Source organism: Camelus dromedarius, chromosome 31, assembly GCF_036321535.1.
Source record: "Camelus dromedarius isolate mCamDro1 chromosome 31, mCamDro1.pat, whole genome shotgun sequence".
NCBI lineage: Eukaryota > Metazoa > Chordata > Mammalia > Artiodactyla > Camelidae > Camelus > Camelus dromedarius.
The window spans coordinates 2,454,702-2,466,065 of record NC_087466.1 but is presented as its reverse complement, the minus strand read 5'-3'; the positions used below and the strand labels follow the sequence as shown (position 1 = coordinate 2,466,065).

The window sequence follows — 11,364 nt, the reverse complement described above, 5'->3', positions numbered from 1 at the left end:
GGCTTCTTGTGGCCACCTCCCCCTGCAAGCGCATCCAGCCAAGGGCTCCTAACGGGGGCGGGCTGGCTTTCTCCCGTCTCTCTTCCTTACACACTTGTGATCAGATGCCACCCCCACAAAGAAGAGGACACAGCTCCAAAGGGGTCTAGGACCTACGAGTGTTAGTCCACAAGCCTCCTTTACAGGCACGGAGGGAACAAGCAGCCTGTCCAGGGGCACAAAAGCTGCGAGTGGCCCAGGTGAGCGGCTCTGAGCGGACCGTGTGGGCACTCCCTGCACTCGGTGATGGTGGGGCAACTGCATCTCTAAGAAGCTTAGTGAACCAGTGGGTGGACACCCAGAGAAGCAACAGAGTCAGCCACAGTCTCTGACAAAGACCACCCAGCCTAGGCAGGAAGGAGCCACTGGGTCACGTGACCCAGCCCCTAACCCCTCGCTCAGGAAGGGCCCCAAGGTCACTGATAAAGGAACCCAAGCTCCTACCCCAGACCCACTGGCATGTACCCAAAACAAAGTAATTCGAGACACCATGTCATCAAAAGATCCAAAACAGATCCCTCTTCTTTTAGAAGGAAAAAAAAAAAAGTACGAAAAAGAACAAAGTGTAAAACATTAAAACAAACAAGCAAAGAGCCCCAGCAGTTGGTCCCTTCCAGGAGGTCCGAGGAGGATGGGATGGAACCCATGATCTCTGCTCTCGGTTGGGCAACAGGGTCAAATGTTTGCTTCCTCCCCTACGACTTAACCATTAACTTTTGCTGACATGACACACTCACCCCGTTCTGTAAAAAAGGTCGCCGCGGGGGGGGGGGGGGAACACCGTGTTTTAAGTACCTTCCGGCCTATTGCTGCTAACAATGCCCCTGCCCCACCCAGCTGGCGTCTCAGGGTCACCCCCACTTTTCCAAAAGCTTTGCCGGTGGAGCAGGTGTGGAGAGGCTCAACCCACCCCGTGACCCTAAAACCCAAGTTCAAAGATACTGAAACTCACGACCTTGAGTGCCCCTCAAGTATGCTCCCATCTCCCAGAACCTGCTCTCTGTGGAGCCCGCCCCGGGCTGAGGATTCTGTGCCCCCCACCCTTCCTCCAGGCCAACACAGGGTCTGCGTGCGACAGCGCATCTCAAGCCCACTGTGCAAGAACCAACATCAACCGTGACATGGAAACATCTGCGTGTTTATAAATCACCCAGCAGGGTGTTGACAAGAACCCTCAGAGTCCCAGGAGCCCTCAGACTCTCCAAGGACTGTGGGGGCCCTTACCACAGGGGCAAGGTGGGGGGCTCCCAGGGAAGCGTGGGGGGCACGTGGCAGGCCCACCCCCATACACACTCAGGAAGAGGACGCTGTCCGACGCCTGGTCAGGGTCAGGCACTCCCAGGTGCGGGCAGGCCAGAGGTGGAACACTCCCCCGACATAGCACACAACGTCTCAATGAGGAGCCAGTCAGCTACCTCTTTCCCCTGGCCTCGGCCGGCTATACCAGGGCCCCATCAGTGCCCAGATTCAGGTGATGAATGCCCACCAGAGTGGGTGCCAAAACCACTGCTGGGACAGGAGAGGGCTCTCCATCCACCTGCCCGGCCTCCCCGCCCCTGGGTCAACCTGCGGCCTGGGGATCAGCTGCTCTAAAGCTCTACGTGTGGGACACACGAAAGTGTTTGGGAAGCCGACGAGGTGGGCACTGGAGGCTCAACCAGAAGGCAAGTTAAGTGGATGTTTGAGGATCGTGGAAGAAAACTAAACATGACACGGCCTGGCTCAGGACTGGCAGCCGGGGACGCCAGGCCAGGGAGAAGTGGCAGGCAGCCCCGGGAGGAGAGGCGCAGGCCGAGACAGGACAAGATGGAGACAGGCTCTCGGCCACCAAGGCGGGGTGCAGGGAGGGGAGGGATGTGGTGCCGCCCGGCCCGAGTCAGAGGCCCCAGGGTGGGCGGGAGGAGCATGGTGAGCCCGAGTCCGACCACGAACCTGGGAGCCACGCCCGAGGGACGTGAAGCCCCGGTCAGCCGGCCGAGGGGGTTGGGACGGGCACGGAGGACACAGGAAGGCACGAGGTGGCGGGGCCACAGCAGGCACAGGCCCACTGGACAGTCCCGACAGCCGGGTCCCCATGGCCTGCTGATAACACCGGGCAGTGCCCTGGGCTCCGACACGCTGACCGGAGACACTCACCACAGCGATCACCGGGATGAGGACGCCCAGGTTTCCCGCGCTGCTGGAGGCCTGGAAGAGAGCAGGACAGGGTCACCCGCGGGCGTGTGCGTCCGCACGAGAAGGCCGCCTGGCGCAGTTACGAGAACTGGACGCCTTCCTCTGAAAGAAACGACGAGTCGGGTGTGTAGCGGCAGGGAGAGAACGCCCAGCAGCAGGTGACGGCACAGACCCGGCATCTCTGCGTGGACGCCGCACGGCGTCTCCTGGGAAGGCGCCCACCGCCGGCGGTAAGCGGAAGAAGACGGCCTGAGCGTCCGCTCCCACACAGAACCCACCACGCGAAACAGAGACGTTTACGCTAAACGTCTAGGAGGAAGTCTGCAAAGATGTTAACGATGATCATACCTGAGGGGAGCGATTTGGGTGCTTTTCACTTAATCATTTATACGTTTCCGTACCTTTCCTACAACATACACAGATTCTTTCCAAGTTTAGGAAAATCTGATGGCTACTTAAAAATCGCTAAGTAAACCGTAGTCCAGACACACAGATGTGGCCACGCGGGGCTGAGACGGGATGGGAGGTACAGAGAGTGGCAGAGGGAGTGGCCCTGGGGCCCGGAGGTGTCCTTGCCACAGCTCCTGGGACCCTCAGACAGATACAGCCTCTGCTTCCTTTGGCGCTAAGAGCCCTCTCCTGAGGCTGGAGCCCCTTATCCACTGTGCCAGGAAGGCCAGACTGTGAGAAGCCAGTCGCCCAGAGGGCGGTAAGGGCTGGCAGACCAGGGCTGAAGTGGGGCCAAGGGTCTTCGGGCCCTGCCTGCACCAGCCACACCCTCGCCACGGAGTCCTCCACGCTGATGGTTCCACCTTACATGTCACCTCCCCAGAGGCCTCTGGACCACCGGATGCCCCTTGCCACACTGCCCTGTTCTATGCCCACTGCCCCCTCCCACCGAGTCTGCAGGGGCTGCGCCTTGTCTCTGGTCACCTCCCTGAGCTTTTGTTCTTAGCCCTGGAGGAAGACTGTGGAAGCTGGGGTCAGGGCCGGGGCAGGTCCGACCACCACCTGCTTGTTTATTCCCAGGCAGAGCTGAGCAGGCCCACAGAGCCCCTGGTGTTCATGTAGTAGGGAAGCTGCAAGTCTGGGGTGGGGGAGTGTGAGGGGAAGACAGGAAGGAGGCAGAGACATGGACCCACACGACATGTCCAAGGGGAGGCGATGGGGTGAGGCTGAACCTGCCTCAACCTCCCCAATCTATCCCTTTGGAGTTCAAGACCTGACATTCTGTCTGTCCCCGTGGATACGTCTCTCTTGGATGGCCAGAGATGAGGCCCCTCTCCTGCTGTCAATATGCTGTGATGACAGCCGCGCCACCCACTCCCCCAGCTTCGTGATAGCCACACAGGGAGGGGCCTGGCGGAGGTGGCCGGTAAGGTCTGATGGGGAAGCCGCCCCCTCCCCTGACCCCGCCAGCACGCTGGGAAGGAACCAGGAGGCGTGGAGACAGCCCTACCTTCAGGGCAGGCCCCTTCTCACTGGCCCGCTCGCTGGCCCGCTTGCCCTCCAGCCCCAGCTGCACAAATAGCTCCAGCAGGTTCATGAGCAGCTCGTCCACCAGGTGCTCGTCCTGGATGTTGGCTGCGATGTTGGCCAGGGCGTTGATCACCGCCAACGAGCAGTGCCTGTGGGAGAGAAGGGACGCGGCCACAGCGCAGGGCCTCTCTGCCTCCCCGGGCCCAGGAGCTGTGAACAAACACACCCCTGAGACGAGCTGGCGGCCAGGGGCTGCACAGCTTACAGGAGCCTGCATGCAAGGACTGGGAAGGTCTCAGGACTTTTCCTTCCAAGGGCCCAGAACAACCAGGGCTGAGGACAGACGTGCTGGCTTCCAGGGGACTCTGGTCCCTCCCACAATAGTCACGCTTGGTCTTTACCACCCCACTTCTGCCTAACACCCCACTTCCTCCCCTGGGGGCCGAGGCTAGGGTCAGCTCATGTCACACATGCAGGGAGCGCTCAGGGGTCTTGCTGCCCCAAGTACACCTGAATAGAAGCTGACGCCACGAACCCACAGGGCGGCCGGGCTCCAGGCTCCGGGGCCATTGGACCCCGCACTGAGCAGCTCAGGTCTTTAAGCCCCAGTTTCTTCTTGCATCAAATAATGGTAACAATTTCCTCCCAGTGAGGTGTGGGAGGAACCGAACACTCCCCATGAAGCACTGAGCACATTGGTCCCAGAAATCACAGCACCCTTCCCAAAAACCCCAGAGGGAAGGGCACACACATAGCAGGGTGCCTCCCCCAGCGGGAGGGGACAAGTCATCCTGGGGGCAACGCCAGAAATGGCCTCGAGGCAGGAGAGTCCCCTGGATGGAGTGCTCAGGAGAGGAGAGAGACAGTCCTGCCTGCCCATCCCATCCTCCTGACTTCACTCCCATCCCTCCCGTTCCCCGGATCTGCCCAGTCCTAGGGGAGCTCCAAACACAGAGTGTGTCCTGGTCCCAGGGCCTCCCCGGGGAGGGCGAGGATCACACAGGAAGCAAGACTGACATGAACACCGACCACTGGAGACTGTAACCACCTCCTCCCCTTGACCCCCTGACCTGTCTCTGAATCCATCCCAGGGAGAGCATCAGAGACCTCACAGACACGCAGCACCGAGCAGCAGAAAAACCGGACAACTACCTAACATGCAAGCAAGCGCTGGTCAGAAAGACCACAGCGCTGCCCCCGACAGACACACACAGACACCCAAGGAGATCTGCAGACGTGTTGGGGGGGGCTAGTCTGTAAGAAAGTGTCACCGTGGGCGCTGGGCCCGTGGGACGGTGCCAGTGGGGGCGGCCGCGGGGAGGTGCTCACTCCCTCCCAGGGTGCGGATTTCTAGCACGTAGTACTTTTGCAAGAAGAGACGTTTATTTAAAAGACAACTCCCCAAATGTGACATTTTCACAAGGAGTTCGACGAGACGGTCAGGACGTACAACGACGGTGAGTTTGGGAAGAACTACCTGTAGCCGTGGTCTTTGTAGTCTTTGGTGGCTGAGTACACAACGGAGCTGGCCTTCACGCTGATCTGCTGGAAGAGGTTCCACACCTCCTGGTAGATGTATTGCTGTGGGAGAGTGAGGGACACAGTCAGCACAGCACCCAGTGGGGACGCTCCCGGAACCACGGACCACAAGGGCCAGAAGAGCATCAAGGCCGCCCCTTCCTAAGGCTTCAGACAAACCTCAACTTCAGCACCAACTCAGAAACAGTTTGGATTTCAATTCCTTTAACATCAGTGAGAAACCAGTTTAAACCTCCTTCCCCCGAACACTCTCAGAAACATTTGCCTTCATCTGGAAAAAACCTCAGCAGCGCTCAGCGCTGAGCCAGCTGGGAGCACGTCACTCACGTGCAGGGAGCACGTCACTGAAGTGCAGGACAAGTTTAATCTGTATTTTCACGCCCTTGGTGGTCAGAGGGGCTGAAGAGGGCCCGCCCGCCTCCTTACATTCCCAGTGATGACCAGACAGCCCAGCTGGTCGATGATGAGCACGTCCAGGGGCGAGGGGGGCTGGCAGAATTTCTGCTGCAGGATCTGCAGAATGGGCTCCATGACCTTTGGGGTGTCCCTCAAGGCCACCGCGATGTGTCCCAGGGCACGGATGGTGTGGTCGGGAATCAGGTGAGCGTCCCTAGGGAAGGAAGAACAGAGCTCAGCACACAGAGGTAGGGACCCGGACCCCAGCACCACCAGTCTCTCGAGGAAACGTCCTCTGACCACCGGCAGAAACACAAAGTCCCCGGCACCACGTGGGAAGGCAGAGGTCTCTACTCCCAGGTGGTGTCTCGGGCACGTTCCAAGGTGGGCTTCGCCAGACCTGCACATGTCCCCATGAGCCTGTGCAGAGCGGGCGGCCCCTCGGGGCCAGGGTGGGGTGGGGCGGGACGCACTTGTCGCTCTCCTGGGAGATGTAGAGCCGGTTGGAGAGGCTGGCCAGGAAGGCCTCCACGATGACCGCGTCCACTGTCAAGCCGGCCTTCAGGCACCTGAGCAGGGAGAAAGCCACACAGCACCCAGCATCAGAACCACCAGGTGAGCCTTTGGTGTTGGCCTGTGCTATAGTCTTCCGGTCTCGGGGGGACAAGGTTTAAAGAACTGCCAGGTACTCTTTGCCCAGAAATGGGAAAGGACGTCGTCACACAGGATGAAAGCAGAAGACTGCCGCAGACCCACCCACCCAATAAGCATCTCATTGGGAAACAGGAGCTTCGTTACCTTGCCCAAAACATTCTCCTTCAGAACATCATACTCATCCTAACACCAAATTTAAATTCCCGGTTCCTGAACAAAAGTCACAGTAACTGATTTACAAGACTGAGGGTCCCAAGGGGGCTGAGGGAATATTAAAATTACTATTGAGATTTCAGTAGTACAGAGAAATGCTCATGTTCTAGAGAAAAAGGGAGACTTAAAAGCCCCAAAGTACATCAACCTTTACAGGTGTCTCCACTCCCCACATGCCTGGCTTCCGGGCCACAAGGTCAGAGAAGAGAATGACAAAGAGGGGCCAGGTATGTCCCACTGTGGCCCCCAGAGCACAGAGCCAGGACAGAGAAAGAGAGAGACGCTCCTTGAAATCAGAATGTATTTAGTTTCCGAGTTTGCAGAACAACGGTTCACACAGCAGAAGCCTGCGCAGAAGGGACACGGGCCTGGAAAACCGCTCATTTACACCAGAAATTACACAGAAATAAAAGAAGATAAAACATGACAATGCATCATTACTCTGGTGAGGGAATAACAGACAATTCTTTACTTTCTACTATTTTATACATCACAGGTTTTTTCTAGTTTTTATCGTGTTTATGATAAGGAAAAGCAGGACGCTTTATTTTTTTAAGTATGTGATAATTTTTCTTTTCAGATCAAGCATAGAGTTAGAATAATCAGAAAGAAGCCTTGCTGAATCAAGGTCTCTGACTCTGTCTGAAGCCCCTAACCCCTTCCTCTCTCCCTCCCCTCCTCCCCCTCCCTCCCCTCCCCCACCCTCCCCTCCTCTCTCCCTCCCCCTCCTCCACACCTGCAGATGTTGTCGATGGCCACATCCCGCAGCTGCTCGTACATGGAAGGCTGGCTCTTCTTTCCTGACATGACATTCAGGGTCGACTCAGAATGTTCATTTGTGACACTGATTTTTATATCATTCCCAGCAACTGAATGGAAAAATTCAAATATGTGTCTGGTTAAGTCTACACTTTCCACACCCTTGTCCGAAACTCAAAACCAAAACAACATGATCACTTTCAGCTATAAAAGCAATCACTCCAAAAAGATTTCACCAGGCATTTCAGAACACAAGGTGTCTGAGGACAGAAAGAAGGAAACAAATGTATAAACCAAAAGGAAGGTCACCTTGGTCACAAGGTGACGAACATGTAAAACAGCAACCCTTCAAGGAATGGTTCAGGAGTCAGGACGCCCAGGCACTCAGGCAAGGCCCCGGCCCCGAGAGCATGCAGCTAACGTGCAAGAAGCTGGGAAGCCTGGGGGCCTCAGAGGCAGACCCTCCTCACTTGGGAAGGCAGGAGTCTGGGTCTCTGCACCTGACGGGAGAGGCTAAAATGCCCACCTTGGTGGGACTACAGGCAGTGAGGTGGGTCTACACTAGCACCCGGGCCCACAGCAAGTGTTTTAATCAACGTCAGTCATTGCAGGTCACCAGACGTGCTCACGGCCGCATCCTCACCTGGAGTCAGGTAAGGACACCCTCATGGGGTGGGGCTGGACAGTCAGGGTGCGGGGAGAGCTCCCCAGGGACAGGAAGTACCAAAAAGGGAGGAGGGGAGCAGGGCCTTGAGTGGTGGCGGGAGCACACGCCAGGACAGCGGAGAGAGGAAGGCCTGGCGCCCCGAGGGGCTCGTGCAGGGAAAGCTGGGGAAACAGCAGGCAGGACGAGCCCAGGACAGGTGTTACCTGTGTGGTACTGACTGTGGCACTTGTACAGCTTCACCAGCACAGGGGATGGGACCACCAGGAAGTCGCGCAGAGACGGTGTCACGGAGTGCACCACCACCGGGAACCTCTCGCATAGGCGGCCCAGACCCTGCAATGCACAGCGGAGCCGTCAGGCAGCCTCAGGGGAGGCGCCCACTGGAGATGTCCAGGAGCAAAGCTCCCAGGGCCACCTGGCCACGGGGCAAAAAGACAGGAAAGAGGTGGTCGGGACTCTCCCACCCAAAGGGGAGGGTCACTGTTTAAGTGCGCCCCTTTTTTTTGCTTCCAAAAGAAAAGGGCTCAAAACACAATTTTTTGGGGGGGGGGGAGTAATTGGGTTTTTATTTATTTACCTTTAACGGAGGCATTGGGGATTGAACCCGGGACTTTGTGCATGCTAGGCATGCACGCTACCACTGAGCTGTACCCTCCCCCAAAACACGATTTTTAGACAAGGGTGGGTGTGGAGTCTCTGGGTCATGACAAGGTCTTGGCAGAGCTGACACCAGAGATGACACGTCCACAGCCGTGGGGACACCCGGCAGACAAGGGGCAGGGTCCACAAACCAGGACCCAGCCATACGTGAAGCCCCCTGAGAGAAAGCCGGTTGGCTGTCAATAGTGGCTCTCATCAACTTCCGAGAGACAGCAGCTCAGACCCGCTGCTGGTGCCAACCACAGCCCAGACGACAAGAGCACCCAGGTCCCAAGACTGACCTGCAGGCAGCAGATGAGCAGGGGCAAGTGCGCGATGATGACTTTGCTGGACGTCTTGGATTGCAGCTTCTCAGACAGCCTGGCACACAGGTTTTCTGCGCCTGAGTCAGAACCAGAGGAGGCTGTGAATCTTTAAAAAGGCCAGCAGCCACGAGACTTGCTCAACGACATCACTAAACCCTGGGGACTGACTTTCCACGGGAACATGGCAGTGCAGGCGTTGTCAGCCGGACCCGCATCCGGTCGTCTCCTGCTGCTGTGACGACACCGTCCCACAGGTGGCTTTCCCCACTGCCGCCCGAGCCCCAACCCCCGAGTCCTGCGCACAGCCCTCCTCTCTGCCCGAGCTCCCCGCTCACCCTGCTCATCCTTCACGGCCCACACCATCAGGTCCACACAGGCCGCGCTCGCCTGGCAGCGCAGCTTCAGGGGGCTCAGCTCGCTGTGGGTCCGGTCTGCATCGTGCAGAATCTTCTGGAGCTCCCCCTGGCTGGTGTTGAACTGCTCCAGCACAAAGTCATGGACCTCCTTCACAAAGGAGGTGGGGAGGTCTGTGGGGAGGCCAGAGCCAGGCTGCGAATGGCTGACGCCAGGAAGAGGGCATCCGCTGCTGGCAAACCTGCCTCTGAGAAGGCCCACTGGGAAGAGCAGGGATGGGCCTGCATGGCTGGCCCCCTGTACATGTGGCCCCAGCACACGTGTGGCCCATTGCACTGTATAGGGTGTGTCTGCATGGGAACAGTCCATTTAGCAAGAAATACCCCTGTGATATTCTCTACAAAGGGGGTCGGTGATCAGACAAAGGGCAAAGCCGTAGGCACCCGAGGAAGAGGACCTCCCCCACGGCAGTGCCCAGTGCTCATAGCCTTTTCAAGCTCTCGTCCTCGGGGCCTGGACAGCTCAGGAGAGCCTGAGCCGTGACCAGCCGGGGAAAATTGCAAGTGCCTCGTTTCCTCATTTTCAATGTTTTAAGATGTCTCAGATAGATACGTGGAACTGTATTCGTGACAAGCTGATCAATACAAGACAACATGTCCACTTTAGAAAACTTCTGAGGAAACACACCCACCAAAGAGGCCCATTGGCAGGAGTAGGGCTGCAGGCAGGGCCACAGGCAGGGTCCTCTATTACTGCTTTTCCCAGGACCGGGCCATGTCACCCGTAGTGCTAGGAAGCGGCAGCAGGGAAGCCCGAGGTTGTGCGGGCCGGCCCTGTCCTCACCTTTCATGTAGTGCAGGGTGTCCCGCAGCATCTTGAACATGGCCACATAGAGGGGGTCGCTGAACGTGCTGTAGTAGAGGTCGGCGCTGGGGTTGACCTGCAGACAGAGGCTCATGACCCCAAAGAACCGTCCCAGCAGGGGAACCGTCCACCTGTGTGATCACTCTGCTCCTGATGCAACAGCAGGACACAGGCACTCACGCTGCCCAGACACCTGCGGGGGGGGGGGGCCCCAGGGGCGCCTAAACGAAGGACCACCTGCTCCTGCTGAAAGCCCACCCCCTCTGGCCGTCCTTGAACGGGGGGCATGAGGAGTGGGGAGTTGGAGGAGGGGTCCAGGTGCACAGCCCGGCTCCATCACCCATGAGCAGAGTGCTGCAGCTCCCACGCCACACATCTTGCCCCACTGCAGCGTCTGGCATGGGATAAGCACGCAGTGATAGCCAGTGACGGCCAATGACGGTAGTACCACTGCAGTGAGTCTAGGGTTTCAAGCTCTTTTTTTTTTTATATACAAAACCATTTCTTCAAATGGAAATTTATACTAAAATCCAAATTATAAAACAAAAACCTGAGAAACTGCTCTGTTCAGTTCCATAGGGAGAAGGGTCACAGAGCCCACATCCCCAGCCCCACCTCCACCTGGAAGACAAGCCCTGAAAGAGGAGACAAGAGAGCCTCAACTCTGGAAGCAGGCTGACTCCTCATCCCAGATGGAGTGTGGGCCGGCTCCCCACCCTGGGTCCTGGTCTGCCCTGGGCCAACGACCCCGCACCCATGACGGACACCAAGGGCCCCTGAGAGTACACAGCGAGAGCTCAGGCCCTCAGCAGGACAATGCCCTGCAGACGAGCCAGGAAGTGCGCGACACTGAGACCAAGCCCCCGCAGGGCAGACACTGGCACATGCACCCAACGCCCGCAGACAGCCGGACAGCGCAGGGCGAGATGCAGCCGCAGCTCAGGAGGGGCTCCAGTGGTCCCTCCCTGCTTTGTAACTGAGCTCAGGGGTAACAGGTGCTGTGTGTCTTATAATCCTAATGAGGAACCTGGGCCCAGCACTCGGCCACAGCAACCTTTGGAAGGGGACAGCCCAAACATTCCTGGGACTTTCAGACCTCTCAGCACTGACACTCAATGATTTTATAAATAACGCAGTTGGGCCTTGGTTGCAATCATGCTAAAGCGGCCGCTGCCTAGTATGTGCCCCTCACACTCCTAAGTCAGGGACTGCCTGAGCCTGGAAGACGGAGGGTGTGTGCCAAGCCTCAGCAGTGGCTCT

General features: G+C 57.8%; 1 protein-coding gene across 1 annotated transcript in view; it reads right to left on the bottom strand.

The window, feature by feature from the left end:
• PI4KA (phosphatidylinositol 4-kinase alpha) overlaps nt 1–11,364 on the bottom strand; it is a 74,832-nt gene that overhangs the window by 39,724 nt on the left and 23,744 nt on the right. The window contains exons 10-19 of the mRNA XM_031443173.2: nt 10,084–10,180; nt 9,222–9,413; nt 8,863–8,963; nt 8,125–8,254; nt 7,232–7,364; nt 6,102–6,197; nt 5,659–5,842; nt 5,171–5,274; nt 3,674–3,842; nt 2,176–2,226 (exon numbers count right to left, since the gene is read on the bottom strand). Of these exons, the coding sequence (XP_031299033.2) occupies nt 2,176–2,226; nt 3,674–3,842; nt 5,171–5,274; nt 5,659–5,842; nt 6,102–6,197; nt 7,232–7,364; nt 8,125–8,254; nt 8,863–8,963; nt 9,222–9,413; nt 10,084–10,180 (1,257 nt within the window). The remainder of the gene's footprint in view (nt 1–2,175; nt 2,227–3,673; nt 3,843–5,170; nt 5,275–5,658; nt 5,843–6,101; nt 6,198–7,231; nt 7,365–8,124; nt 8,255–8,862; nt 8,964–9,221; nt 9,414–10,083; nt 10,181–11,364) is intronic.